Genomic DNA, 25,322 nt, shown 5'->3' with positions numbered 1-25,322 from the left:
CACAGATTAGTAAATGCATGACTCCATATTTTTCACACACCAATTCACATCGGTTTTTATTTAAGTTTTGAGTCAGGGTATTGTTTCATCGTGATGGTGTGGAGGCAGCTAATCGACGTATAACTCAAGAAAAGCACCAACTTCGGAATAAAGTTTGCGAACAAGAAAAGCGTTTAATCGCTTATAAATAACGTCTGTTACGTAAGTGGAGTAGGTACTTTAAATTGGTGGCAATTTGTTAAAACTAGCCATGTAGTTGACGACTAGTATTTACTTAATATTGTAACGCCCCTAACGTTTTCGAAACGAAAGCGAATCCTGATCGCTAACCCGCACTAGACACTTTGGTAAATATGATGCGCTCTCAAATCATTTGAATCTTCAAGATTACTTCGCTCTTTAAATAAAGTAATCTGTGACCAAAGGAATGTTGGCATGACATTAAACGATTTGAAATAAGAACGACAGAATTTTCGTTCATAAAAATAATGGGATTTCGCTTCAATATTATTAGAGCTAATTTATGTACAAAAACGTGTATTTAGCGGGAACGGTCACATTTGTCAACTGAGCTTTGATGTAGAATGTAACCATTTCCGCACACTAAAATTATTTATACTCGCCTCCATGGAGTTCAGGGATTGGAAACATTTGGTTCAACAATTTCGATACGATAATCATATCTTAATAGTAATCTTTGTCACAAAAACTTAAATGATTTGTCATTGTAAGCTTGCAAACAGGAAAATATTCTTCTAAATAATAAACGTCTTAAATGAAAGTCTTTCCTCTAACTTCGTTCCCTTTAGGGTTTGGCCTCTTGGGCTGTGGGTAATTGAAGATTTAAGTTGGCGGCTGGTGGTAACTGTGACCCCAGATCTGGTGCTTTCCTCGCTCAACGAATAAGAATCGCAATACAATGAGGAAATGCCGCCAGCAAGTACACTGCCACAGGAACCAAACTTTTAAATCTGTTTTAATTTTCTATTTATTAATTTTAACTTATATTACCTAGACACTTATAGTTATCACATAAAACAATCGTATTTTCTGATTGACCTTGCATTTTTTGTTGACACTGTATCAATTCGGCTTTTAATAAAACACATATTATTCTAATTAAGCAGTTCAATCTAATTATTATAAATATAAAAAAAATCAGTGGCGCTACAACTTTTTAGCCCTAGGCCTCAAATTTATTCAGGTAAGTAGATCGTACTCCTGCGCTTGCCATATTTCAAGACAAAGTTCGTATAAAAGAAAATTAAAAAAATAACAGAATTTTAAAGTCCCATGAAGCCTTTTTTATTATTATTTAATTACAAAGAAGTATTGTAAATATCTTATCACGATAATTAATATGACTTTTATTTATATATTTGATTGTGTTTTAATAATTAATCAATCTGAATGTACGCTTTCTTTACTAGGAATAACTTTTTTTTTTTTTATAGAACGGGGCAAACGGGCAGGAGGCTCACCTGATGTTAAGTGATACCGCCGCCCATGGACACCCTCAATGCCAGAGGGCTCGCGAGTGCGTTGCCGGCCTTTTAAGAATTGGTACGCTCTTTTCTTGAAGGACCCTAAGTCGAACTTTAATAAAAGACAAGATCTTGGGTTCATTTCGCATTTTGACAAGTATGTCACTTGTCAATCCCACATATTAAACTAATATAAACGAACGGGATCTGTAAAAAGTTGTCGATCGCTGAAAAGAGTACCGTACAAAATAACTTTCGCCGCCTTTTGTTAGACTATTTGTAAACAGAGAACTTACGGTTTTAAGTATTAAATTATTTTATAGTGCAATACAAATATTAAATACTATTTGAGATTGTTGGCCACTGGGCTTTAGCATTTGACGTTCATCACTGATATCGTAGTTTCGAACCAATGGATTTTCTAAGTGCGCATTTAACATTCGATCTGTGAAGGAAAATATCGTGGGGAAACCAGCTTCCTTTCAAAAGGTGGACGGCATGTTACATGAGGCTGATCACTTATTAGAATAACAATCATGAAACAGATACAGAAATCTGAGGCTCAGACTTAAAGTTTTTTTTTTAATTTTAACAACTAACCGCAATATTAGAATTACCATAAAATTAGACTTCAATATTTAGTTTAGAAACGTCGTGTTTCTATTGTTTAATTTAAAAAATTCAATAACTCTCTCAGTTATAATAATACGAAAATATATAATAAATAATTAGTCTAGAGAAGCAAATTATCCAACTCATCATATATGCATAAATTACTTTTGTTAAATTAAAAAGTGATTGAGGAATAAAGCCTCTTTACCATTTATTAAAACCTTTATTAACTCAGACCATAAACTAAAGAGTTCAGTTGAGCAAGTCTCGTAAATCGTGTTTTGTTTTTAAAAACATCTGTCAAACATTGTTGCTAAATGTAAACACGAAAATTATTTATGTTTCAACTATTTTTAATCGCAAAGCAACGGCTAAAAATAATTCGTAATGGATAAGTGAAGTATTTCCTTGACACATTGCAATAATCAAATTATTATTAATAAGTAACTCGCGGGCTTTTTAGCTTTCGAGCGATTTTCTTACGAAAAACAAACATAGGAAATCCATAGGATAATGAGTTATAAAGAGCTTGGCGAAACAGTATTTCTACATCAAACCACTACATCTCAGGACGCGACTAATAGATACTAAAATGATATACATATTGTATATGTATATGATTCGTGATTCCTTTTTGGCGCGGTCTCAAGGCACGGCACTAATAATAATAATGTCAATAAGAGAGCACATTTAACAAATATCGTCATACTCAACAAGAACAATTTCTATTTGATTAACCGTGATATGCCCAAAACCTGAAATAAATATCATTTAAAAACAGCAACATAACGGAAAGAATAACCCGCAAATTTATACCCATTAAAGACTGTTCACTTTATGTGAACCACACAGTAGGTATACCAGGATCATGAAACTATCCTGAGCTGAAGTAAACACTTACCAACAATGATAATAATATTCTTCTTATAGTACCATCTCCTTGCGAAGGTTGGCGATCATCATGGCTAGTTTAATTTTGCATAATGTGCTTCTAAACAATGACTTGGTGCTGTGACCATTGTCTAAGGTTTTTCAACCAAGACGTGCGTCTGCGGCGGTGTCTTCTTCTACCTGCCTCTTTTCCTTGTATGATTAGTTGAAGGAGCTATTACTAATTTACTTTTATTATACGAAAACGTGTCCTATAATAATAATGATATATTAATCGTTATTTATTTGTTTAATAGTTTTACATTGGACCCCATTTTCTCTATTTCTCTCAACGTTTCTTAGTCTTGAACCACCAATTCCAGCTTCGTTTAAGAAAGCAATGACTGTCTTATTAAACCATATAAATGTATATGCGATGTAGATAAAAAACTATAAATAAGGTCAAATTAAAAAAATCTATCATCTCATACTCACAAATAACTCTTACTAGTAAATTTCAAATTATAAACACAAAATAGAGGTTTGAGTCTACTAGACCTAAACCTTGCATTGACATATGCGGCCTAGTGATTGTGGAATCATCTCTTAGTGGAGATCTTCTAAAGGAAATACGACCTCTACTTAAAAAAGGAGCCTAAACCTCCCGCAACGCACAGACTAATACAGGCTTCTTTATGTCGTTAACCTTTAAATTTTTTTGTCGTTAACCGGTAAATATGTATTCACATATTGTCCGACTAATTGAGCTCAGTAGCCTATGTTTGATGGCGTTTCTTTTTGGGAACTAGTGATTTGTGGAATCGGCTCTATGGCCTCTCAGTAAAGGATTTCCCAAGGAGATACGACCTCTATTTATTAAAACAGGAGCCCACTCCTCTCATAAAGGCCCGCAACACACGCATTTGCATGTGTTAGGGGGTGCGTTGGACAAATAATAATGGCTGTTAGCTCTTATATTAATTAATTTATTAATTACGGTTACCACCCTATTTTATAAAAAAACAATATTGACATATTATGTCCATCCGATTTTATTCATTTTAAACCGAGTTAAGTATATTGTTTTTCATAGGGATGTACTATCGGATATTATTTTGATAGGAATCAAACAGTTACGACATAAATTCATGTTAAGAAACAACTGAGCCCTGGCGTTCTCTACATTTCATAGTTTATATTTGGTAGTTTGTTTTTAATAAAATCTTCCTTTTGCTTACAATTAGTTATTAGATATATTTTTATGCATTATGATTAACTGTTGTAAGAAAACTTAAAATTGATTTACAATTTACTATCATATAAAATGTGTGAATGAATAATAAATGTATAGCATTTATTATTCATTAAATTCTTAAAAGTTATATCATACAACAAAAATATTTGCTATGACTGATCCATTGTTGAATAGGTGGCAAAATTCTTGCTAATACATATATGCCAAGATGATACAGTGGACAGAACAATGTATTTGCTGAAAATTCAAAGTACATCTAAAGACATCCTTAAATTATTTTTAAATTTTACTTATAATAACGCAGAGAATTACTAACCGCTTCGAGTTTCATAGATTAAACACTCACTGATTGAACAAATTGATTGGCGTGTAGAAATTCAATTAATACCTAAAACATTGCTTAACATCATAAGATTTAGACCTTATAATTAAAACTCTTGATACCATAAAAGGCTTTTAATTAGGTAAAGCATTCGTAATTTTTTCACAGATCGCTCTGTGGTATTTCGCTGTTATTTATTGGTTTATCTCAAACGTCGGTTAGAATTTTGAAACATACTATATTTTTTTAAATAGTGTCTTGTTTACACCCCAATCCAATCACACGATAAACGACCAAAATTATTATTACAGATGATAAATCAACTTATACAAAATTTAATATAGATTAAACATTTCCTTAAATAAATACTTACTATAAGTATTTTTATATAATAATCTATGTAGCGTATATATCATAAGTAAATTTAAAATAAAAACGCTTTTCCCTTTGATCAATAGTTCATTTATTTCAGATCAATAAGGTGCTAACAATATGATATCAAAATATACAATATATTAACTCGTCCGGCGTTAAAGCATTAAACAGCCACTTTTAAACTTGAATTAGCTGACATTAATATACATAACTATAAAACTATGCGTAACGGGGAGATTAGAATCATTCGAGATTACAATTTGATAGACAAAAATTTTATAAAATCATGATATAGGAAAATACAGCTTATCATTACTTTGATTTATTTATCGTTCATTACCAAAGAAATGTGGAAAGACCACAAAAGCGATGAGCTTCTGGCGATCAGATCAGAAGCCGAGCTTCTACTTAAAAGGTTCATACTACAGAACACAAAAAAGGAAATAATAATAACCATCGCCAATTCCATATGTATTATTTATAGCATGGAATTAAAACAGCTTTATTATTATTAATTAATACCAATAATGTGGAATTTATAGTTGAAAAGCATTACCAATCATTTGAAACGCTTTTGAACTGCTTTTTTATTATTATTTATGGCTATTTTTTCCTGGATTAAAATATACAATAACGCCATAAGGAAGATACGGAAGTTTACAACCTATATAATCATTTAATGAAATCGAAGTAATTTTTAAGGAATTATGGAACCAAGATCCTCGATGGCTAAATCTTCGATGGCGAACGCGCGAGCGCCGGCTTATACAGTAATTTAAACCTATATTGTAATATAGATAAAAAATCTTTATTAACATAAATTTATCTGTTATGACTTACCACCAGTTGGCTGTCACCGCCTGCACTAATACAATAAAAGTGCATAAGATTTTCCAAAACATCATTGTGTTTTGTTGATAGAGCCAAAAGAAAATTCCTTAACACTTTTCGAAAGTTCACGACACTATGCCACCGCAAAACTCCAAAAAACAAAAACTTTCATTACATCCCAAAAAATAACAAATCACTGCCCAAACACAAACCAATAGTACAAAACAATTTTCAAAAAACACAAAAATAAACTAAAAACTTTTAAAACAAACTTTGTGAAAGTTCCCGGCCGATGCGAAACTCGGTCTACGAAAAGAAACAAAACCGCAAAATCGAATAGCGGATTATTAAAAAAAAAGAATCAATTTTTTTTATGAAATTCGAAAGACTTGGTAGTCGATCTAGTTGCCGACGCGCTCGCAACCCGCGCGCTTGGAAATACAAAACCAGACTGGCTTGCTTTTAAGTCGTTTGTAAGTATTCCATAGGATTCGCTGTAAGGGGAAGGGTCGCTCTGGAGGGCGTGTAAATGCAATACGCTGCACGAGTTCATCCTTAAAAGCCCTCACCACTATACTGGCAACACAAAAGAAATTTGCAAACAAAAAACAAAGCATTCGATTTTCAAATCTAAACGCGCCATCGAAAAAGCTGCCCAGCGTCTACAGATAATAAATTGCGGGCTTATGTCACTATGCGATGCGAAAATACTGTCACTTATTTGCAAATTCCATCTAAAGACGATTAAATGCGTTCATAAACCTTCAGTTAGTAGGAATTTATTGCGGAAATCAGTAAAATATCTCAGCGAATGGCTAAGCGTCCGCATATATTATAATTAAAATCGAATACAACATGAACGAGTATCATGGATAAGATAATTCGAGTTTTGCATTGAACTGTTAAGTGGATGTTGACATGCTTCTAGGTATTTTGCATTTTATCGAAGACTCTATGTTCGCAGCGACATTAAAGTAATGAAACCTTTTAAGTATGATCGACAGAAAATTCTAGAGTGATAAGTTTGAAAGGTAGACAGCGTACAAAGGTTTTAATTGTACAAGTAGTTCTATAGGTTATGGTTGGAGACGAAGTGCTTTCATATGCAAAAAGTATAGAAGTGCTTTATAAGTATAGTCATACAATTTCAAGTAAACGCAGATTTTTTTTTACAAAACACTATGAATTCAAGTAGTAAAAATACAATTTTTAATAATGAAAATAATAAATAATGATTTACAGTCCTAGGGCTTCCAATTGGGGTCATATAAGCCCTCAGGCTTAATCATAAGCTGATGTCTTTTGTAATAGTCCGTTTGCATTATGCACAACTAACTGTAGTCATGAATTTTTGATATTTGAGATATATAATCTGCGAACATACATACTGTGTGATTGTGGACTGAGTGGTGCACTCATTATGAGAGGCCCTTCTTTGTGGACCTGCGCCTCCACGTAAGCTTTCAAAGGAGCCGGGCAACCTGAGTAAATCACCTTTTGATTTTGAAGCATACCATTTCATCATTATCAAAATTATGTCAGCATTTTGCTTTTTTATTATTCTGTTCTCGGCAATGGACTTGCGTCGTCTTATTCACACTCGAACGAAAGCAATAAAGTTATCTATGCCTTTGACCCAACAAAATCGTCGGCAGTTTACCTTCGCCCTATTAGAAATCACAAAGACATTAACGATCTTGTTGGCGATATTTCTTTCTGTATTGTGTGTACTCTGCAACTGCATTTTACTATAAAAAAATAATAAAACAAAACTCCACTCACAAACGATCTTTAATATCGTTACGAGGTCATACTGTCTTATTTGGAGTGTTCTTCTCAAGTCAAGATCATCGCGGGTTTGGACTTCTCAATTTTATTAGTACCAGACCTAAAAGGAGATAGAGTCACTGGTTTTTAAGTCCAAGTGGTGAGTTTATTTAACATACATATTGTGTGAGTTCAACAGAGTTTAAATTTTCATTAAACAAACCAACACTTGCAAAACTAAATCATACAATTTCAACATCCTTTTCACCTATAATTATAAAAACACCGCTACATACATTTCACAAATTTCATCAATTCAATACTAATAATTAGCTATGCGAAAATGGCTCTTAGTTTGTATGGGGATTGGGTCATTATTGCGAATTGCATACGGGGTGAGGGTAAAAAATAGACAATGGGGCTTACCTGCTCGCCGTGTTTACGATGGGCTGTAAAACTGTAATTGAACGAGATCAAACGTGGCCGACGGGGCAAAGCAGATTGTACACTTGCAATGTATTTGAGAGAGTGGTTTTTGAAGATTATAATTCCACAATATATCCTAACAGTTTTGCATCTCAGTGTACTTATGTATGTATGTCTATGTATGGTCATAGCATAGTGGATTCAGCGAGCGACTGTACACCAATTAACTTCTTAGTGTCATCGTCTTTATTCTATCAACTTTTATTGCCAACAAACTGTTATACAGTTTAGCGATTTTTTGTTGTTGTTGTAAGTTTTTGTCCATGTTTTGATTTAAAAAAACCGAAGACTAAAATGACGTGAGCTCCTTGTTTCTTTTGTTGTTGCTATTCTTTTATGTAAGTCGGCACAAAATATTATCATATAATCATTACGTATATATTTTTTGTATTTTTTGTTTTATTGCATATAAAAATTACATTGGTCGGCGACATATCTTTTTTTACTGTGTGTACTATCCAACTGTAGTTTATTAAAATTTAATAAAACATAAAAGTCTTATCACAAACGATTTTCACCTTTGTTTAAACCCGCTATTTTCTTGACCTCTGTCAACAATATTCTTTATCATCTGGACTTGTCGTTAACAAACATAAAATGTAGAGACGTATATACGGTATAGACGTGGTTATAAGTTGTTAATTGTCTTATTTGGAGTGTTATACTTCTCAAGGCAAGATCATCGTGGGGTTGGGCTACTCAATATTATTAAAATTCCGTAACCGAGCAACTTTTAAAGGCGCGCACCACTACCGTAGAAGCAGCTGCCCAACGAAATATTTCCGAACTAATTCAACTAAGGATCCTTCAGAAAAGAGAGTACCAATTATCAAAAGGCTGGCGAGCCCTTTGGCATTCAAAGCTTTACTAAGGTAACCCTGCTGCCCGTTTGCCCGTTTGCCGTTTTTCTATATAACAAATTAAAAAAAGAATTGTAGTATAAAAGTAATAGCACCCCATATGGTATCTGGTATATTAATAAGATGTTAAAGTGGAATTGGTTATATTACCAGCGTTTGTATCACATGTATCAAAAATACCCTTACTGGGATAGCCCAGTGGAAAGAAAGAGGGAGCCCACCAGAAACCTGAGAAGATGGAACGAAGAACATAGCGAGGCAGGATTGGAAAATTGTGGCGAAGAAGGTCGAGCACAATGTAAAGATGACATTGACTTAGAATGTAATCTAATTTATATAAACCAGCTATTTATTTGCAATATAGATAGATAACCTATTTACCGCGTGCAGCGCCATCTGCCTGGCTTACTTATTAATCTAGACCACCAGGGCGCCACTTAAACGCATAAAAAAAATTCAAATCGTTCCAGCCGTTTAAGAGGTGTTCAGTGACATACACATGTACGTACAAATAATATATATATATATAAAACATGGGTATCACCAGTGTACAAGGCGGCTTAACCGTTCGGTACCTTATGCATTTTTGCGTGTCAAAAAGTATCAATGAGCAATTTTGTGTTTTATCTGAACACAATTAGGATTATTTTCATTTGTCAATAAATAAACAAATCGTTTTTATTTAAACGGACGCATCTGTTGCTTGTAATGTTGCAATCTTTATATTATTAGGGGTTGTAATGTTGACTATAGAGAATTCATTATTAATATATATATATATAACATAATTATATTGTCTAGTCTTCACAATATTATACAATTTATTTATTAAAGATCACTCAATGCTTTATACATTATACAGTAAATGTTACCATCTATCTTTCTTATGTTACATGGCAACCTTTTTAGGACTGGGCCTCAGATTTTTGATTTTTTTTTAAATTGTATTCGAGCATTAAATAATTTTTCAAAGAACGTAAGCCAAAAACCTTAAACCTTTTTTAAAGGCCGCCAACGTATTCGCCGTGTGCCATTAAGATCTCTCTCGTTGACATTTATTCTGTACTAGCGGTCTGTTTCAATGCGATCCAATTTTTAAATCTTTTGTGACATAATATAGTAGGTACCTATGACACTTAGGTATTCTGTATAATTTAAGGTGTAATCATTACTAAAATACGTCAAGTAATTTTAAAGCTTATTCAATGCAAAAAAATTGTTTTCTCTAAGTGTTGGAAAATAACACAATAATAATATAAACACATAACCACAAAAAAAAATTAAGTATTTCCGAAACACTTCGCCCTAAGCGTGTACAAATTCTCTAAAACCCGGCAACGCACACGCCCCGACATTGTGAATGTTGATCACTTAACATCAGGTGAGCCTTCTGTCACAACCTCAAAGACTAAACTTATGTTTTAATTTTCTATGTAACGTTTCTCAGTATTATAATTACTATTTAGGTTCAGAATATTGGAAATGCTGTATATTTGTGTGTTGGAAATGAACAATAATATTTTTCTACTTAACATAGTTAACGCAGAAATGCAATGAATCTAATACCAAATACATTGTAGGTACGTATCGCCAATGTTATCATGATTTTGTTTTTGGTTAATAAAATGAGAAATGATAATTTATGGTTTTGTAATGGCACTTTATTGACATCGAGGCAATATCGAAAAATATTGTTCTTATTTATTAAGCCCGTTTATATTATTTATTATCTTATTGTCCTGACTATACTTTATTGATACAACTTGCTTCGAGTTGCCGTTTTTCGTTATGGGATACATCCTAAGCGTATGTTATTAAGTTCCTTCCTTTAATTTAGTTTCTTCTTCAGATTAGAGCTAACAATACGATGTTATAAGTTTGGACTGTTTTTTTTTAGAACACCGAAATATTATGGTAACTCTCCAGAGGCGCTCGCGAGTGAGCTGCCAGTAAGAATAGGTATGCTCTTTTCTTAAAGGATTCTAAATCATATAGTTCGGAAATCCTTCAGTGGGCAGCTGGTGCCACATACTAGATAGTGGTGGTGCAAAAACTGCATTTAAAAACGCTCAGTTGTGGAACAAGGAAAGACGGACGTTATTTCGGATTCTGCGTCGATGTCCGATGATGAAGCAGGTATTAATCTGAAATCCTCTGAACACTCGGTTAATGCGGTAGAAGATGCAGAGCTGCACCACGTCGCAACGCAATGCCAAGGGCTGAAGATGCTCGATGAGGGAGGGTGTCTGTCTTTGTGAGAGGCTGGATCCTGTATTACACAAATTCTTAAATGGGATGCTGACTTATATTTAAAAGACTTTTTCTGAACCTGAGTGTGTGCTTGTACTACTAACAAGACAAAAATATTTTCAAAAATTGTATTCTACGTTGGTAGAAAAAAATAGAGAAAAAGTATTAAATATATTGAAAGTTTTATAATAACGTATTATATAGTTAAATAAAGTTAATTTAAATATCACAAAAAATAGTTCTAATTAGTTAACGAAATTATCATTTTTTATTTTAAAATGTTGATTTTGCTAACTTCAGGGTGTCCATTTGTTTGACGGTGTGCGCACGCATCTTTTTTCCTAACGCGCCAATATAAGAAGAAGAAGTATAACTTTAATTAATTATGTCAAGTACATGGATGGAAATAGCACTGACATAAACCTACGTGTATTGGTGGACAGTCGAAGGATACTTGCCTATTAGCAAACACATATTATCACGAATCAGTGTTGGTAAGAAATAAATAAGCATTCTTATATATTTCTTTTACTGAAATAAGCCAATACTATTGTTTAATTATTTAGTTAACATAGAGTTTGATGGAAAAGTAGTAATTTATTATGTAAAAGCTTTCATAATCGTAATTATAAAGAACTTTTAAATGTCCCATCTTATTCTGATTACAGTAATATAGAAAATATTATGTTATTCCTTTTAGATTACAATCGATACAAATAAATTCTTTAAAATAAACATACAAAACTTACCTGAATTAATTGCACATATAAAATTTAGAGTGCCAAATAAAGTCTATAAGTTATTATATATGCTACTTATATTACAAATTAAATCTAATACTGAATTAATTAAAATACTAATTTTCGATAGTGCAAAAGTCATTCACTTAAAATACGAGCAAGCCCTGGTAAATTACTAGTTTTATTGCTTATCGTATGGATTTCGAATTACGCTGTCTGCACAGTAGATAAAGGTCACTGACATTCTATTTCAAATTACGAATATTAATTAATTCCGTTGAGGGTAAACAAGAGAATAAAGATCGCGTATGAATAAAATAAAAATATAATATTGGAATGGTAGCTGAGCTGAATATGCCTTATTATTCCTTTAATAAGAGAACATGTTTACTTCGACCATAGATGTATGACGGTATAGAGCGGACACAAATTAATGTCGGCTTATTTTACTAATATAATTGGTGTCCGGATCGTCCTTAAGACTAACCAACTGATCAGAATGTACCGTAAACAATAAAGGCAAAAATAAAATACTATAAAATAGTGTGTGTATGGAAAAAGAAATAACTAAAATACAGTAGTGACTAACGATAAATATTAAAATTAATCAAAAAGATTTTATTCAAATAAATAACCTAGACCTAACATTACGATGTCGAATTTAGGTGTTGGTGTGCGCGCATCGTAAAAATTCACTGTCATCATTTTTTCCATCGCGCCAAAGGAGTATAACTTCAAAAAGAACTTTGATATTGTTCCCTTTGGAGGACAGACTGTTAGGCCGTGGAGTTCAAGAGCACATGCGCTAATTACAGATTTAAGTTGTCGCCTGGTAGATAATGGTGCGTGGTGCTGGTGTCGGCCGAACTGGTGATTTCCTCGCTCAAAGAAATATCGCAATACAGCAAGGAAATGGTATTAGCATTAAAGGTACACTGTCACAAGGACGAAACTTGTATATTTTGTAATACCTATTTATATTTTTTATTTAAGTTAAGAATATTGTAAACACGGTATATTTGTGTGTTGGATAATATATGCAACACAAAACAATAATGTTAGATTTTAATAGTCTAACAAAATTCGGCCAATACGCGTTGACAATTGACATGACGTCATACGAACCAATAATGCGATGATTTAATAATGTTTTATTTTTAATAAATTTATTATTAAATCAAAAGCGTACGATGGCAATTGTCAATATGCCAGTTCTTAGTAACAAAGCATAACATCGATAATATCAATTTAAATCATTTCTATGAGGTTACTAACTCTATGAAACAAAGTATTAAGGCATTTATAGATTGTTCTTGTTTCTATCGATTCTTTTATGTTACTGTTTGGATGCCGTTTTGTCTGGACCAATATGGAAGGTAATTGGTTACAACTATTCAGTATAAACGATTGTCTTTTATTTAGGGGTAATCTAGATTAGAAACGTCAGTTGTATATGAATATATTTAATGTTATTAAATATATACTCTCATGCATATATATGATTAAATCATTTTTTTTCTATACTTTCATGGAGGTAGACCAAACCTGTAACAATGAATGGTTGTTTGTTTATTTATACCAAAATGCCTTAAGCAAGCGTCCGGACAATCATGTAATAATTGCAATAATTAAAAATTGGGAAGTGCAACAGTTCCAAAATTTAACAACCGAACTTGTAATAAAATAATAATTAGGGAAATTTAGATCCGAACATCGACCACGTCATCACAGAAACAAATGTCTGCTTTATGACTTGAATGTTTCTCTCAATACAAGGAACTGTAATTTGTCAAATGTAGCAGCAAATCCGAGTTATACTACTAAATGGTAATCTAAACTACTCATCATCATTAAAGGTAGTGGATCCTATTCATATTGTTCAGAGTTCAAACCTGCCAGGCATTAGTAAAGTAAAAGTATTTAACTTCTACTTATTATGGAAATTTCAGAGGGACAAAAATACTTAACAAAATGCTAACAAGACTTGGTAATGGCTAAAGGTAAACCACAGATTATACGTCATTACATACGAGCGAAAAATTTCAAAAGTCGGTTTTATTATAGCCGTAAATTGTTGGCAGCTGATATACACAGATTAATAAGCATTAAAACGTAACATTTGACTAGACAAGTTTACACTGAGTTTTATAAAGATGTATGGTTCTGGTTTTTAACGCTGAGTGACTTGAAAACACCGCGATGATTGAAAGCTTGATACAAACCAGTATTTTGATAAATAAATAGATGATAGAGATGGGAATTTGCTATCGATATTATTATTTTTTGTTTTAAAATATATAACATAATTTATATTTCTAAAACGGTCTCCACTTTTATCGACCTATTTAAAAAGTAGCGTAAATTGTATTAATATATAATCTTAACTTCGTTCAAACGAACTAAGATTAATTTTGTATTTTAGTATTACTTAAATATAGTGAATAAAATTAAATTGTCATAATTTAATTAAAATTAAAAATAGGTACTTATCCTAATACGGCAATTTACAAATATTCCTCTTATAACTTTAAAATGACTAAACCAACTGTTTAAACTGACCATATTTACGAAGACTTTAAAACTAAAATTCGGTACCAAATTGCGCTATTACCCGTAGTGATTTTAAATGTCGAATTTATTTGACAAGCTTACAACTTAAATTAAGTACTAACTTTTACTTAATGCTGCCTGTCGATAAGATACCCATGTTATCGATATCGATAATCGTAAATATCGATAAGTACTTGTAGAAATCAGTTCAATGTAAACGGTACACGTTTACCTAAAGTCTAACCCGATGCTTTTTTAACACGTGAACGCAGCCCGCGCCAAGCGATCAATTTAAAAAATATAAAAGTCGACTTATGGCGCTTTTATGTCCTCCCGCGCTCTTTTTGACATTTATAGCTACTTAGTTCGATATTTAAAAAGATCTGTGCTATTTTGACGTTGAAAGATTTCTACAGACATAATATTTTTTTTAGGTTTTACGTAAATAAATAGTTGTGTTCTCGGTACGAATATATCGAATAAAGTTCATCACACTTTTTTAGACCACTGTCCATAGATCAGTAATAAAATATGTCTCAATAATTACAAACCATTTATATTTTATGTGCATAGCAATAATATAAAAAAATAATAAAATTAATTAATACCTTGTAAATAATAAAGTGTTAATTAACACTTTTAAGAATTATTTTTACGTTTTTTTTTATTGCTACATCTAAATTTTTAAATTAGAACATCAAATATTCTCATTGTATATGTGTACGACAAACATTCTACCTATTATCTATGTATGATAACTTAGACAATATCAAACTAAACATTTGATACGTATCTCAGATTATATCATAGAGAATCACCGGTTAAACCCGGCTATATTCATGATAACATTTTCAAACAATAACCATAAGACGCCATATTGGTTTATATGACGTTGCAGACGCCATTTTGCATCGAGTTTAACCGTTCTCAATGGCGTAGAACAAAGAACCGTTTCAAATTCATACAATAGATGTAATGGAGAGCATGCACAAAGCTAATTTGATGGTTAATATGAGACGAAATTATGGCATCAGGGCAAACTGTCAGTAGTACATAATTGTTGGTTTATAAATAACAATTTCTAAGTGATTTAAAATACGAAATACATCACAATATATTAAAGACACCGAAATGTTACGTGTTTTTGATTTATTAACTTAGTTTTCTTAAAAGTGGTGATTTTTTACAGTTATCACAATTATTAATCCAAGACCCTGATAAGTTATATGATATATCTTGTATTTTTTTCATGAGATGTAGCCTATTTTACTGAAAATAAACGAAACTTTTACAAGTTTCCTGCAGTGATGACAACTTGTGGGGGAGTCTACTTGTCAACAAGCAAATATAAACTTCAACCAAGGCTATGAAATAACAATAAGTATCGCAATAATTTGTACTACTTATATGTATTTGATGTTGGTCCTAGGGGCAACATTCTGTAAGAGTGGTCATCACAGAGTTTTTCCTTCTGTCAGCTGTTATTTACGCTTTGAGACCACCTGCTAGATCATATTGATGCTTTTTTACATAATCCTGATGATCCTCCAGATCCTCAACTAGTTTTCACATTCATACAATTCTTATTGACAATTATATATTTGCAAACGAATCAAAAGTTTATTGACTATAAGACTGATCGGTTGCACGCTAATAAGAAGTCAATATTAGCTTGGGCGGGCGGTTTTGTTCAGTTTCTATGGAAATGGAACGTTTAATATTAAAAATCGATTTAGAACTGAATCTAGGAAGAAATTTGGAGTGCCAAACATCGGAGGAAGAAACACAAATTGTAGAAAAAGGGGTCAATTAGAGAAACATTTTGTTAAATTTTGACGATCAAATTTAATATCAAATTTACCCAAATTCATTTTATTCTTTATACATAAAAAAATGGATAATGAAATTTACTAACCCAGCTCCCAGATAAAGGGCATAGAGAGGACACGAAACTCCATCACTCTTTTTAACCAAGTTTTTGCTTTACAAGGAAACTGTACTACTAGCTATAACACAATATATTGGCCGTGTTGGCGACATAACTGAATAACCATTATTATGAAAATATTAACATTACGATGGTCAAATTTAAAGGATAAAGTTATATCAAGACGCCAATTAAAGAGAAAAGTCTACCATGTATACATGTCACATATGTAATATACATACGTTTCACAAATAAATTTCATTCCCAAATGTTTATGTTTTGTCTTAACAAAAACGAGACATATAACGAGGGAAGTACACATGAAGTGCTACCGAATTATTATTAAATTAATGCTTAATAAAGTAGGTTATGTTGTGTGGAAAAAAATGGTGCTGTTTCCACACAAGTTAGCCCGGGGCCCGCTGATAACAGCAGTGTACACTGGGCCAATTAGGCGCCGCCCGCGGCTTGCCAGCGACAACGGTTTCGCGGTAATTGTATCCCGGATAGTTTGCCTTTCCCTTACAGCGTATTCAGAAATTTCTGGTTTACTTATCATGTTGTGAGATCATAATAGGTTTTAGGTATTTTTACAACAATTTTTTTTCTATTAAAAAGTGGAGAAACTGCCAGGGGGTAGGTACTCATTTTTGTATGTAACACAGAGCACATTGCCAAGAGGCTCGCTAGTTCGTTACTGGTTTAAGAACGTACCATTTCCAATCCAATCCCATACATTTTTAATTAAGCATCGTCAGACTTCTGAATCTAACTCTAAGAACATCGCGGAAGCAGCACTATTTGAAAGGCAACCCGTGGCAGCGCTAGACTCGTGACTTATCTTTAATGATACTCATCTATGTCAAACAAGCATGGATTTAGAGGCGACGAACTGGAAGTCAAAGCTTAAAATAAGTCTGAGGTCTATATTAGACCAAGTCGCAATAGACTGGTGCGTCCTGATTAAATTAGTTTTACTGTTACTGTTAACCATATACCTTTGCATACTTGCATAACCACAGAGTAACAACCCTTTCACCCGTCAATTTCTGGGAACCACAAAAGCGCTGATCCGATTCGAGCCGACAAACGGCCGAGTGTACAAATATTGTTATAGCGATAAGGCAACGGGTTGAAGTATGTCAAATAATGCATCGACGTGCAGTGTTTGTCTGTATCGTTAGACCATGCGCACACGACGAGAGAATCAAATCTCTGCACGCGACTAATTTGGGTGTTAATAAAATATTTTCGAGATTATTACGAAGCTCCGCACACAAATTAACAGTATTCATATTATGTTTGTATGCTTTCCAATGCATAGATAATTGTGGAAACCATGAAGACTATCTCTCACTCACTCTCACACTCACCAAGTCGATGTTAAAATAATGAGGGTATATGTGAGTTGGTTACATCAATCAATGCAAATATGATTGTTATGATTGTACGCAAATGTTACGCATTATTAAATATACAAGTGACTACTAAAAACGATTGAAAATATCGCTTCAAACCATTTCTTGGGTACAGATTTATTTCTTTCTTAATTTTATTTTTGAAGCCTTATTGGGGAGACACAGTTATGCATCCTTTTACACGTTATGCCTTAAGCACTACGCAACTTTTACGATTTACACTTGTATCTAACAAATGTATCAATTGTATATGTCATCTATTTCATTTTTAGTTCGGTAAAATCGATAATTGGGACTCACTTGCATTCATGTATCTCGGTTCTGCGTAAATACTGTTTACATATGAACCAGCTTACAATTATCTTTTGTGTATAGAATGTACGGGGTTCCGAGAAAGCAGGATATGTTTTCCTTTTATTTACTTAAGAGTATGAACTTATTGTTTATTCTGTAGTAAAACATCTAATATTATTAAGTTTTTTTTTCTAATAGTGTACTTCGGCTAATTAGTGTGAAATGGCGTTGCACGGAATATTTCATTGGTGGTAATAAAAATCACAATTATTCAATTTGTCAGATAAAAACGTACCTAAACTATGGTTAGTAGTTTTAAACGATATATTTTTGTATTTTGACCCTATATAATATTGTCCAAAGCTTTATACTTCATGCATTAAGCTTGTGTCCCCTTAAGCCGAAATTTTGAAGGCGCTTTTTAGCTGTATTAATATTGATTGAGACGCAGCACCATTCGCAATAAAGTCTTAACCTAAACTAATGTATAATTCATTCGACATTGGTTAATAAAATTTATCTCCATGTAGTGTGTTAAAACTATAACTAATTTTAAAAATAAATCCGATTTATTTGGTATTTCCGGCATCTTTGAGACATTCAATGCTCTAGTTAAGTTGTTATAATCTATTAAGTCACTGTTTAATTATATTTAAATGAGCCTTAGGTTAAAACAGCTCTTTGACAACTTCTGAATTTTCAATTTCAAATTTTTCAGTTTGATCAACTGACTTGATTATTTAGTTATTACAATAAAGTTACTAACGATTTTTTCAAAACTATCGCACATTCAAAACTAAATGTACTAAAACTAAATAATTAAATTAAATTAATGAATGACGATAGAATTTCAATGATTTTCAAACATGACAATCGCTCTAACCAAGACTGCTGTATTTGTGTTAGAATTAATTTACTATATCTTTAAGTAAATAAATAATTGACCCTCAAATAATTCATTTTATTCGACAATGTCACTTTGCAGTATGGTACTCGGAATATCAAGTTATAAATTCTCGTTTATAATTTTATATACCCAAGTTCGTTTATTTCAAGTGTATGTACTTGTATAAAGTCCGTTAATTATTGTTTGATTTAGTAACTCCTTTGAAACCGGGCAGCAAGTTTAAAATACACTACTTGGTTACTATAGGAACAATATAAATTAAACAATGTATCACTCAACATTTATTAAATAAACATAACAGTTCACAGAATGCTTTGTAGATGCTCTGTAGTACCAAATAAGAAATAAATAATTTTAACACTGGTATCTTTTTTTAAGAAATTAACGTTTAATTTTGAATCTGTTATAGGTTCGACACGAAAAAAAATGTAATGTAAGTAAATTTTAATAATTGGTTATTTTATATTGGTTATTTATTAACAACATTCAAACTATTGTGTTTAGAAATATTTGGTATAGAAAGTTTATGAGGAGATGGTTTAATTAGTTAGTGTTGCTGTAAACATGGTATAACAGAAGCAATTTACATTGATGAGTAGTCTTTGGGTTAGACTTAGAAATTATAAACAATAGTTAGTTAGGCGGTGGTGGCCGATTGTCGTCAACTTGTGTGGTACAACCCCGCGAGTGCATCTTGAAGAGCGCGTAAACAGGGCAATGTTGATTTATAGCCACCCGCTTTCTCTGTTTCGGTTTCTGATCTGTAATCAAAATAATTATAAGTAGTTTCAGCCAATTTATGTAACAGATTGAAATTAACTAAATGATTAACAGATTTTGCTACAGGAACGAAAAGTTAACATGTAAATGTTCTCTTCAGGACAATGTATGGTTGCAACCAAGGAACCTTATAGTGTACATAAGTGTATAGGATAGGATAAATTTTTATCTATATTGATTTCTATGATATTTCTTAACGAATAACTGACCGTAGGAACCTTTACTAAATGGCTTGAGGTGACCATTACCTCTATACAGCACCTAAATAAAGCTGTCAAGACGGAATCAACTATTTTCTTAAGTCAATTTTAACATATTGAAGATCTAGATGTTTTTATATGTAATCCATTTGTTTATATAACAGCTTAAATACCTAGAAATAGTATGTACCTATTGGCTAAGTGCAATGTTCCCGTATTATTCATATTAATATATTTTGTGTCACAATAATAATTATTTTATTTACCTGACATGCTGCAAATACCCATTACTAATAATTTCCTGAATTGATGGTGTGTCGGGTCCACATCTGTCTGGTATTACCAATGGTTCATATTTGTAAAGTGGACCTTCTTCTATTATAGGCAATGGCTGTTGACCAGACCCTCTTGTGAATTTTACTCCACTAGAGAAATGTGTAACCTGAAAATATGTATTAATTGCTGTTACGGCTGAGAATGTTTATATGTACACATATGTTGTACATACATACAGGAATAGATTTGTAAATGAAATATACATACAATACTTAATAACAGTTTAAGGGCCTGTTTCATAATGTATGGATAAAGTACCAAATAGCTATGCAACACATAAATTATTCGAAAGATAAAAGTTCCGAATAAGATACTTCGCATTTCATGACGAATAGCACTATCTGACAGTAGTAAAATGCAAAAATACAGTTTATCCTACCAATAAGTAATTAATAGCTTATTTGGAACTTATCCGGACATAGTGAAACAGGCCCTAAATCAGATATGTCAATCAAATGTCTATTGTCGATAAATAATTTATTTTAGGAATCTTTCTCTCTAACAATGAATTGTTTTTGGTTCAGTGGAAAGAAGGCTAACTAGCCTATTAATAAATAAATCAACAACATAACAAATGCGAAATGTCTGCAATGGAATGCATGTTAATCTCTGTTTAACAAAACCTATGCTAAATTTGAATATCAAAACAAAAATACATGGTCCAACAAAATGTTATTGCTGTTATTTTAAATCAGCAAGGTTCAATGATGATACTGACTGCTACAGTGAATAGCTCAACACATAGTAATGTAAGAATCTTCTACTTAGGCAATTCAATTTATAGTAACTATTTTACTATGGCAATGTTTGCAATCAAAACTCACTTTAGGTACAGGAACGGGTACAATCTCTTCTTGTTTATTTGCTAAACTTTGTGAGAATGTGTTTAATATATCCTTAGCATCACCATCAGCAAACATTAATTCATCAATCAATGCTTCCTTTTCTCTTATTTTCTGTTTTTTAGCTTCTTGATCTATCCTTAATACTTCTGTTCTCCTTAAATCTTCCATTTGTTTCTCTATTTCTAATATTTCTTCTAATTCTAATTCTTCCCTACCTACAATATTTAGGGTTTATTAATGTAACATTTTCCAGACACCAACATGTGCATATTAAAACATATACAATATACATAAACATTGATAATTTACTAATATACTATGATAATACATTGGTAAAATGTACTATGTTGCACTGCTAGGGTCTATGAAATCAAACTTGAGATTTGATTAGTGTTGACATATTGGAGTCACACATGCTAAGTCTAGTAAACTCTGAATTTTGGCTTTTAGGCCATTTATTAAATATACAAATATTCTTACCAATTTTTGCTTTATTTTTCATAATTAGCTCTTTATTATCTTTTTTATACTGGTCTATTTTTTTATTGGTGTTAATTATATCAATATTATTCACTAAGTTAAAAATTATTGATTCTATATCCTCTAAATAATCATTATAGTCTCTTAAGCTTGCAAAGTCTTCCTCTTTCTTATTAAAATCTTTTAAAATGCGCTTCCTTATATCAATCTCTTTTTCTACCATTGAATCTTCAAATAACTGAACGCGAAAATTACTTCGGCGAAGAGGCACATTACAATCAGGGCAAGATCCAGATCCTGTAACATATAAGAGTCACTTCATAATGTATCTGGAATAAATTCAGTTTTGTGGTTAGTTAAATTTGAATATATTTTTTGTAATCAATTATTTCAAAAATAGCTCAAGTTCATTATTATAAATAATTAAATTCATGAAATCAATAAAGACGGGAATACACCTGAGTTAACTTACCCTTAAGAAACAATAATTCAACACAACTTTCACACAAAGCATGTCCACAAACATTGACCATTAATTTCAATGAAGGGTTTCTGTATTTTGTTGTTTTACATCGAGGGCATGCTTGGTCATCCATTTTGTAGTTTGTATAATAAACTTTTAAACCTTTAAGACTTGATTGTAACCCAATATCAATTACTGAAATCAGTAAAACATGAAAAGTTATTAGAAAGCGCCGATTTACAAAATTATATTTTATCCTTAATGCATGCTACATGCCAAGATAAAACATAATATAAAAAGGTTAATATTTAAATTAAAATTTATATTTTAAGTACTAAATAATAAATATCATCAATGAAAACATGAGCAGTATTTATTTTGTGCTGACTGCTGAGTGCTAAGGCTAACCTTAAACACAGATAATTATTAGTAATTTTCCATTTAAATAGCACAGACGATATCAGCTTCAAATCCGGTAAACTTGTAAGTTGATAAAGTTCATTACGCACCAGTCACCATTAATATTTTTAACCTTATTATGTCCATAGTATGTTCATATGATTGTTTAATGTTTGTTTGTTTATTATGTATGCTACTTTTACACGCATGTAAAGTATAGCAACATACACCGTGTACGGTCGACAAATTGTAAATCTTTGCGTGATAAGAAACGAATCATTGAAACGTTTGATTCATTCAAGGCCCGGTATCCTATGCAATTTACAAAAAGTTGCGCAAATGGAATTCAAGTATTTTCCAACATTTAAATATGTTGCTCACATATAAATATATAAAAGATTGGATGGGTAATTTATAGAAAACCAATATGCATTCAAATCTAAAAAAATGATGTAAGGATTTGTTGTGATCTAAAATTGTTGTACGCGCAAAGCGGAAACGAAATGCATTTTTTCCATAAGAATTAAGACCTAGACCTTTGTATTAAAAGCAACAAAATATGTATAGTTCCACATTGTACTTTAATCGATCATTGAAAATAACATAGTAATTAGTAACTACGAGTATTACGATTTTAAGAGTTAAGGCGTTCTAACAAGACTAGTGGAGTGGACTATGATAGCTGACACTGACAGATAAGTTGTCAATTAAATCAGCTGAAAGTTGAAACATAATAATAATAAATTGGAAAGGGACTCCAAATAAGTCTATGCAAAAGCAAATGTTCACGTTAAAAAATAATTAATAACTGAATGTGAAAATTTTGTTAATAATATATAATTAAACAATGAACGCAGTGGTCAGACAAATGATTAAGCAGCAGACGTATAGGTTATGTTATAGAACTTCATACAAATATTTACAAGCTCCCATAATCTCAACAAGTTCTGTTATTAATCGAAATTATTGTGATAACAAATTAGAAACAAGAAGACTTCCTCAATTAATGGAATTTCCCCCTGTTGTATGGCCATCATTTATAAATTTTATCAAAAACTGGATGTTTTCAACATTCATTATTCGACCTTATTTCGAGCCAGAATTTAGTCTCCAAGAGTTTATAGAAGCTTCTAAACATGCTGTTCAGGTAGGTTTCATCAATATTCAATACATTTTCGCTTCCATATTCTTATGTTATACCGGGTCTACTGTTACAGGTAGTGTCAGAAGGCCTGCAGAACAGTGATTTTAATAATTTAGATGGTTTGGTTGAAAAGGATGCAATATCCACTCTTAAAACAGCAGTGTCACAGTTGTCCATTTCACAGAGGCAGTTATTAAGCATAGATAAAGATGATATTTTCTATGCATTTCCATATCAGGTAAGTAGCTTTCTTATCATAGAATTATGTTTTACTGAATATCATAACAAATTGAAGCTACCGTTTATTATGCCTACACCAAATCTCTAGGATTTCACCTACTAAGAAAGCTCACTAAAAGTTAAGGAAATATACCACCTTAATGTACGTGGGTAACACTGAAAGTCTTTAGAACTAGCCACTCAAAAACATTGATCATGAAAACTTTTTATGAATTTAAATTTTAGAACTCTTTGGTAAGCTAATGCAGTATATTGCATTCATTTGTTATTTGTTTTTGTGAACTGGCAGCAAATCTAACACTCACGTTACACATGAAAATGAACCTAACACAAATATTAATATTTATAAGTTGTATAAATGTAATGTAGTGTGTGTATAAAAATAATAAATCACTAAAGAATGCGTTTTAGAATTCAATGACTTGGTTCCAGGTAGGTGTTATGTTTGATGATGCTGACAAGAGATGGGTGGAGATTACAATGTGCTATCATGTTCTAAGAGGCCTGAAGAGCATGAAAGAAAGTGGAGATTTACCTCCCATTACATTAGGGTAATTATTGCTTTGATAAATAAAAACATTTTTAACTAAAAGTAAATGCATAGTCAAAAGTAAGAATAATATCAACTTGATGTGTGTGTCAATAATATATGCATTGAAGACTCCATATTTAATTTATTTATTTGTTTAAACTGATATAATTTTGGTAATAGACCTACAGTAATTTCTAAACCAATACTCCATTTTTTGAATTGAATATTGGCTAAATTTTTTTTACAATAACTGGAATAAGTTGAATAAAAAAATTTTGTTTTAGGGGTCAACCAGAATTTGAAGACAAAATTTTTATTCTGAACTACAGATTTATTAGAGAATTCACAAAAGGTGTAGAAGACAGTTGGTGGATTAATATTGTTAATCATTTCCAACCGCAAAATCTAAGGAGAAACTAATTTCTTCCTTGAATAATCTAAGCAGAATTTCAAACTAAATAATTTAACATTGTGCTTTATAATATAAGCATTGCATTATTGTTTGTGCACTTGAAGTAGCACTTCTCAAGTTAATTCTTCTTGGGGTCATATTCTGGATACAATTAAATTTTCTTGGTTTATTTCACTTATTTTAGAATAGCCCCAATTTTTTTCTGTTACTTCTTTTATGTCATAATGTGTGTGTCATTAGACACAATTCACAATAAGGTTTATGTTCATGAGATACATTTTCAAATTTTTCACACCCATACAAAAACTTAATATTGCTCAGTTACAAAAATGACTATTTTTGTACACAAGTTAGTAAGTGTTAATAAAAACGAAATATTTTAGTTAAAACAGACTGTTAATAGTTAGGATCAAGTGTATATATAAAAAATAAAACAAGTTTGTTTGTACAAATGTATTTTATTTAATCACTTTAATTTATTTATATAAAATATACTGTTGTCTGATAAAGGACAGGTTACAGACTAATAAGGTAGAATTGTAA

General features: G+C 31.7%; 3 protein-coding genes across 4 annotated transcripts in view; 1 reads left to right on the top strand and 2 right to left on the bottom strand.

Moving 5' to 3' along the window:
• The window catches only part of LOC110995545 (protein Wnt-1-like), a 62,864-nt gene extending 56,682 nt beyond the window's left edge, over nt 1–6,182 (bottom strand). Inside the window, exon 1 of the mRNA XM_022262752.2 lies at nt 5,759–6,182. Coding sequence (XP_022118444.1) covers nt 5,759–5,823 — 65 coding nt within the window. The 5' untranslated portion in view covers nt 5,824–6,182. The remainder of the gene's footprint in view (nt 1–5,758) is intronic.
• A 13,034-nt stretch (nt 6,183–19,216) lies between these two features.
• On the bottom strand, nt 19,217–22,445 carry LOC110995554 (CDK-activating kinase assembly factor MAT1). Of its 2 annotated transcripts, XM_022262765.2 has the most exons (6): nt 22,377–22,445; nt 22,062–22,247; nt 21,590–21,886; nt 21,089–21,324; nt 20,195–20,370; nt 19,217–19,709 (listed from the first exon to the last, which is right to left on the bottom strand). In XM_022262765.2, the coding sequence occupies exons 2-6, from the start codon at nt 22,183–22,185 to the stop codon at nt 19,610–19,612; spliced, it is 933 nt and encodes a 310-aa protein (XP_022118457.1). In that variant the 5' UTR covers nt 22,186–22,247; nt 22,377–22,445; the 3' UTR covers nt 19,217–19,609. The 2 variants fall into 2 exon arrangements, with proteins under 2 accessions (XP_022118457.1, XP_022118458.1); XM_022262766.2 differs by lacking the exon at nt 22,377–22,445 and having other exon boundaries at nt 22,062–22,355.
• A 692-nt stretch (nt 22,446–23,137) lies between these two features.
• LOC110995550 lies at nt 23,138–25,227 on the top strand. The gene is made up of 4 exons (XM_022262757.2): nt 23,138–23,598; nt 23,669–23,833; nt 24,268–24,386; nt 24,652–25,227. Exons 1-4 carry the CDS (start codon nt 23,299–23,301, stop codon nt 24,785–24,787), a joined length of 720 nt encoding a protein of 239 aa, XP_022118449.1. The 5' UTR covers nt 23,138–23,298; the 3' UTR covers nt 24,788–25,227.
• The last annotated feature ends 95 nt before the right edge of the window (nt 25,228–25,322 follow it).

This window comes from Pieris rapae, chromosome 18 (assembly GCF_905147795.1).
Source record: "Pieris rapae chromosome 18, ilPieRapa1.1, whole genome shotgun sequence".
Lineage (NCBI taxonomy): Eukaryota > Metazoa > Arthropoda > Insecta > Lepidoptera > Pieridae > Pieris > Pieris rapae.
Note: the sequence above shows the minus strand (reverse complement) of the source record. Positions and strands in the feature narration are given on the sequence as shown.

Bases quoted from the DNA above. Each gene is read 5' to 3' on its own strand.
- LOC110995554 (XM_022262765.2), bottom strand. From the start codon at position 22,185: ATGGATGACCAAGCATGCCCTCGATGTAAAACAACAAAATACAGAAAC. The intron at 20,371-21,088 runs GTGAGTTTTGAT...ACATATTTTCAG, and splicing joins TACCCGTTCCTGTACCTAAA to GTTACACATTTCTCTAGTGG. The intron at 19,710-20,194 runs GTAAATAAAATA...TTTTGATTACAG, and splicing joins GGGTATTTGCAGCATGTCAG to ATCAGAAACCGAAACAGAGA.
- LOC110995550 (XM_022262757.2), top strand. From the start codon at position 23,299: ATGAACGCAGTGGTCAGACAAATGATTAAGCAGCAGACGTATAGGTTA. The intron at 23,599-23,668 runs GTAGGTTTCATC...CTACTGTTACAG, and splicing joins CTTCTAAACATGCTGTTCAG to GTAGTGTCAGAAGGCCTGCA. The intron at 24,387-24,651 runs GTAATTATTGCT...ATTTTGTTTTAG, and splicing joins TTACCTCCCATTACATTAGG to GGGTCAACCAGAATTTGAAG.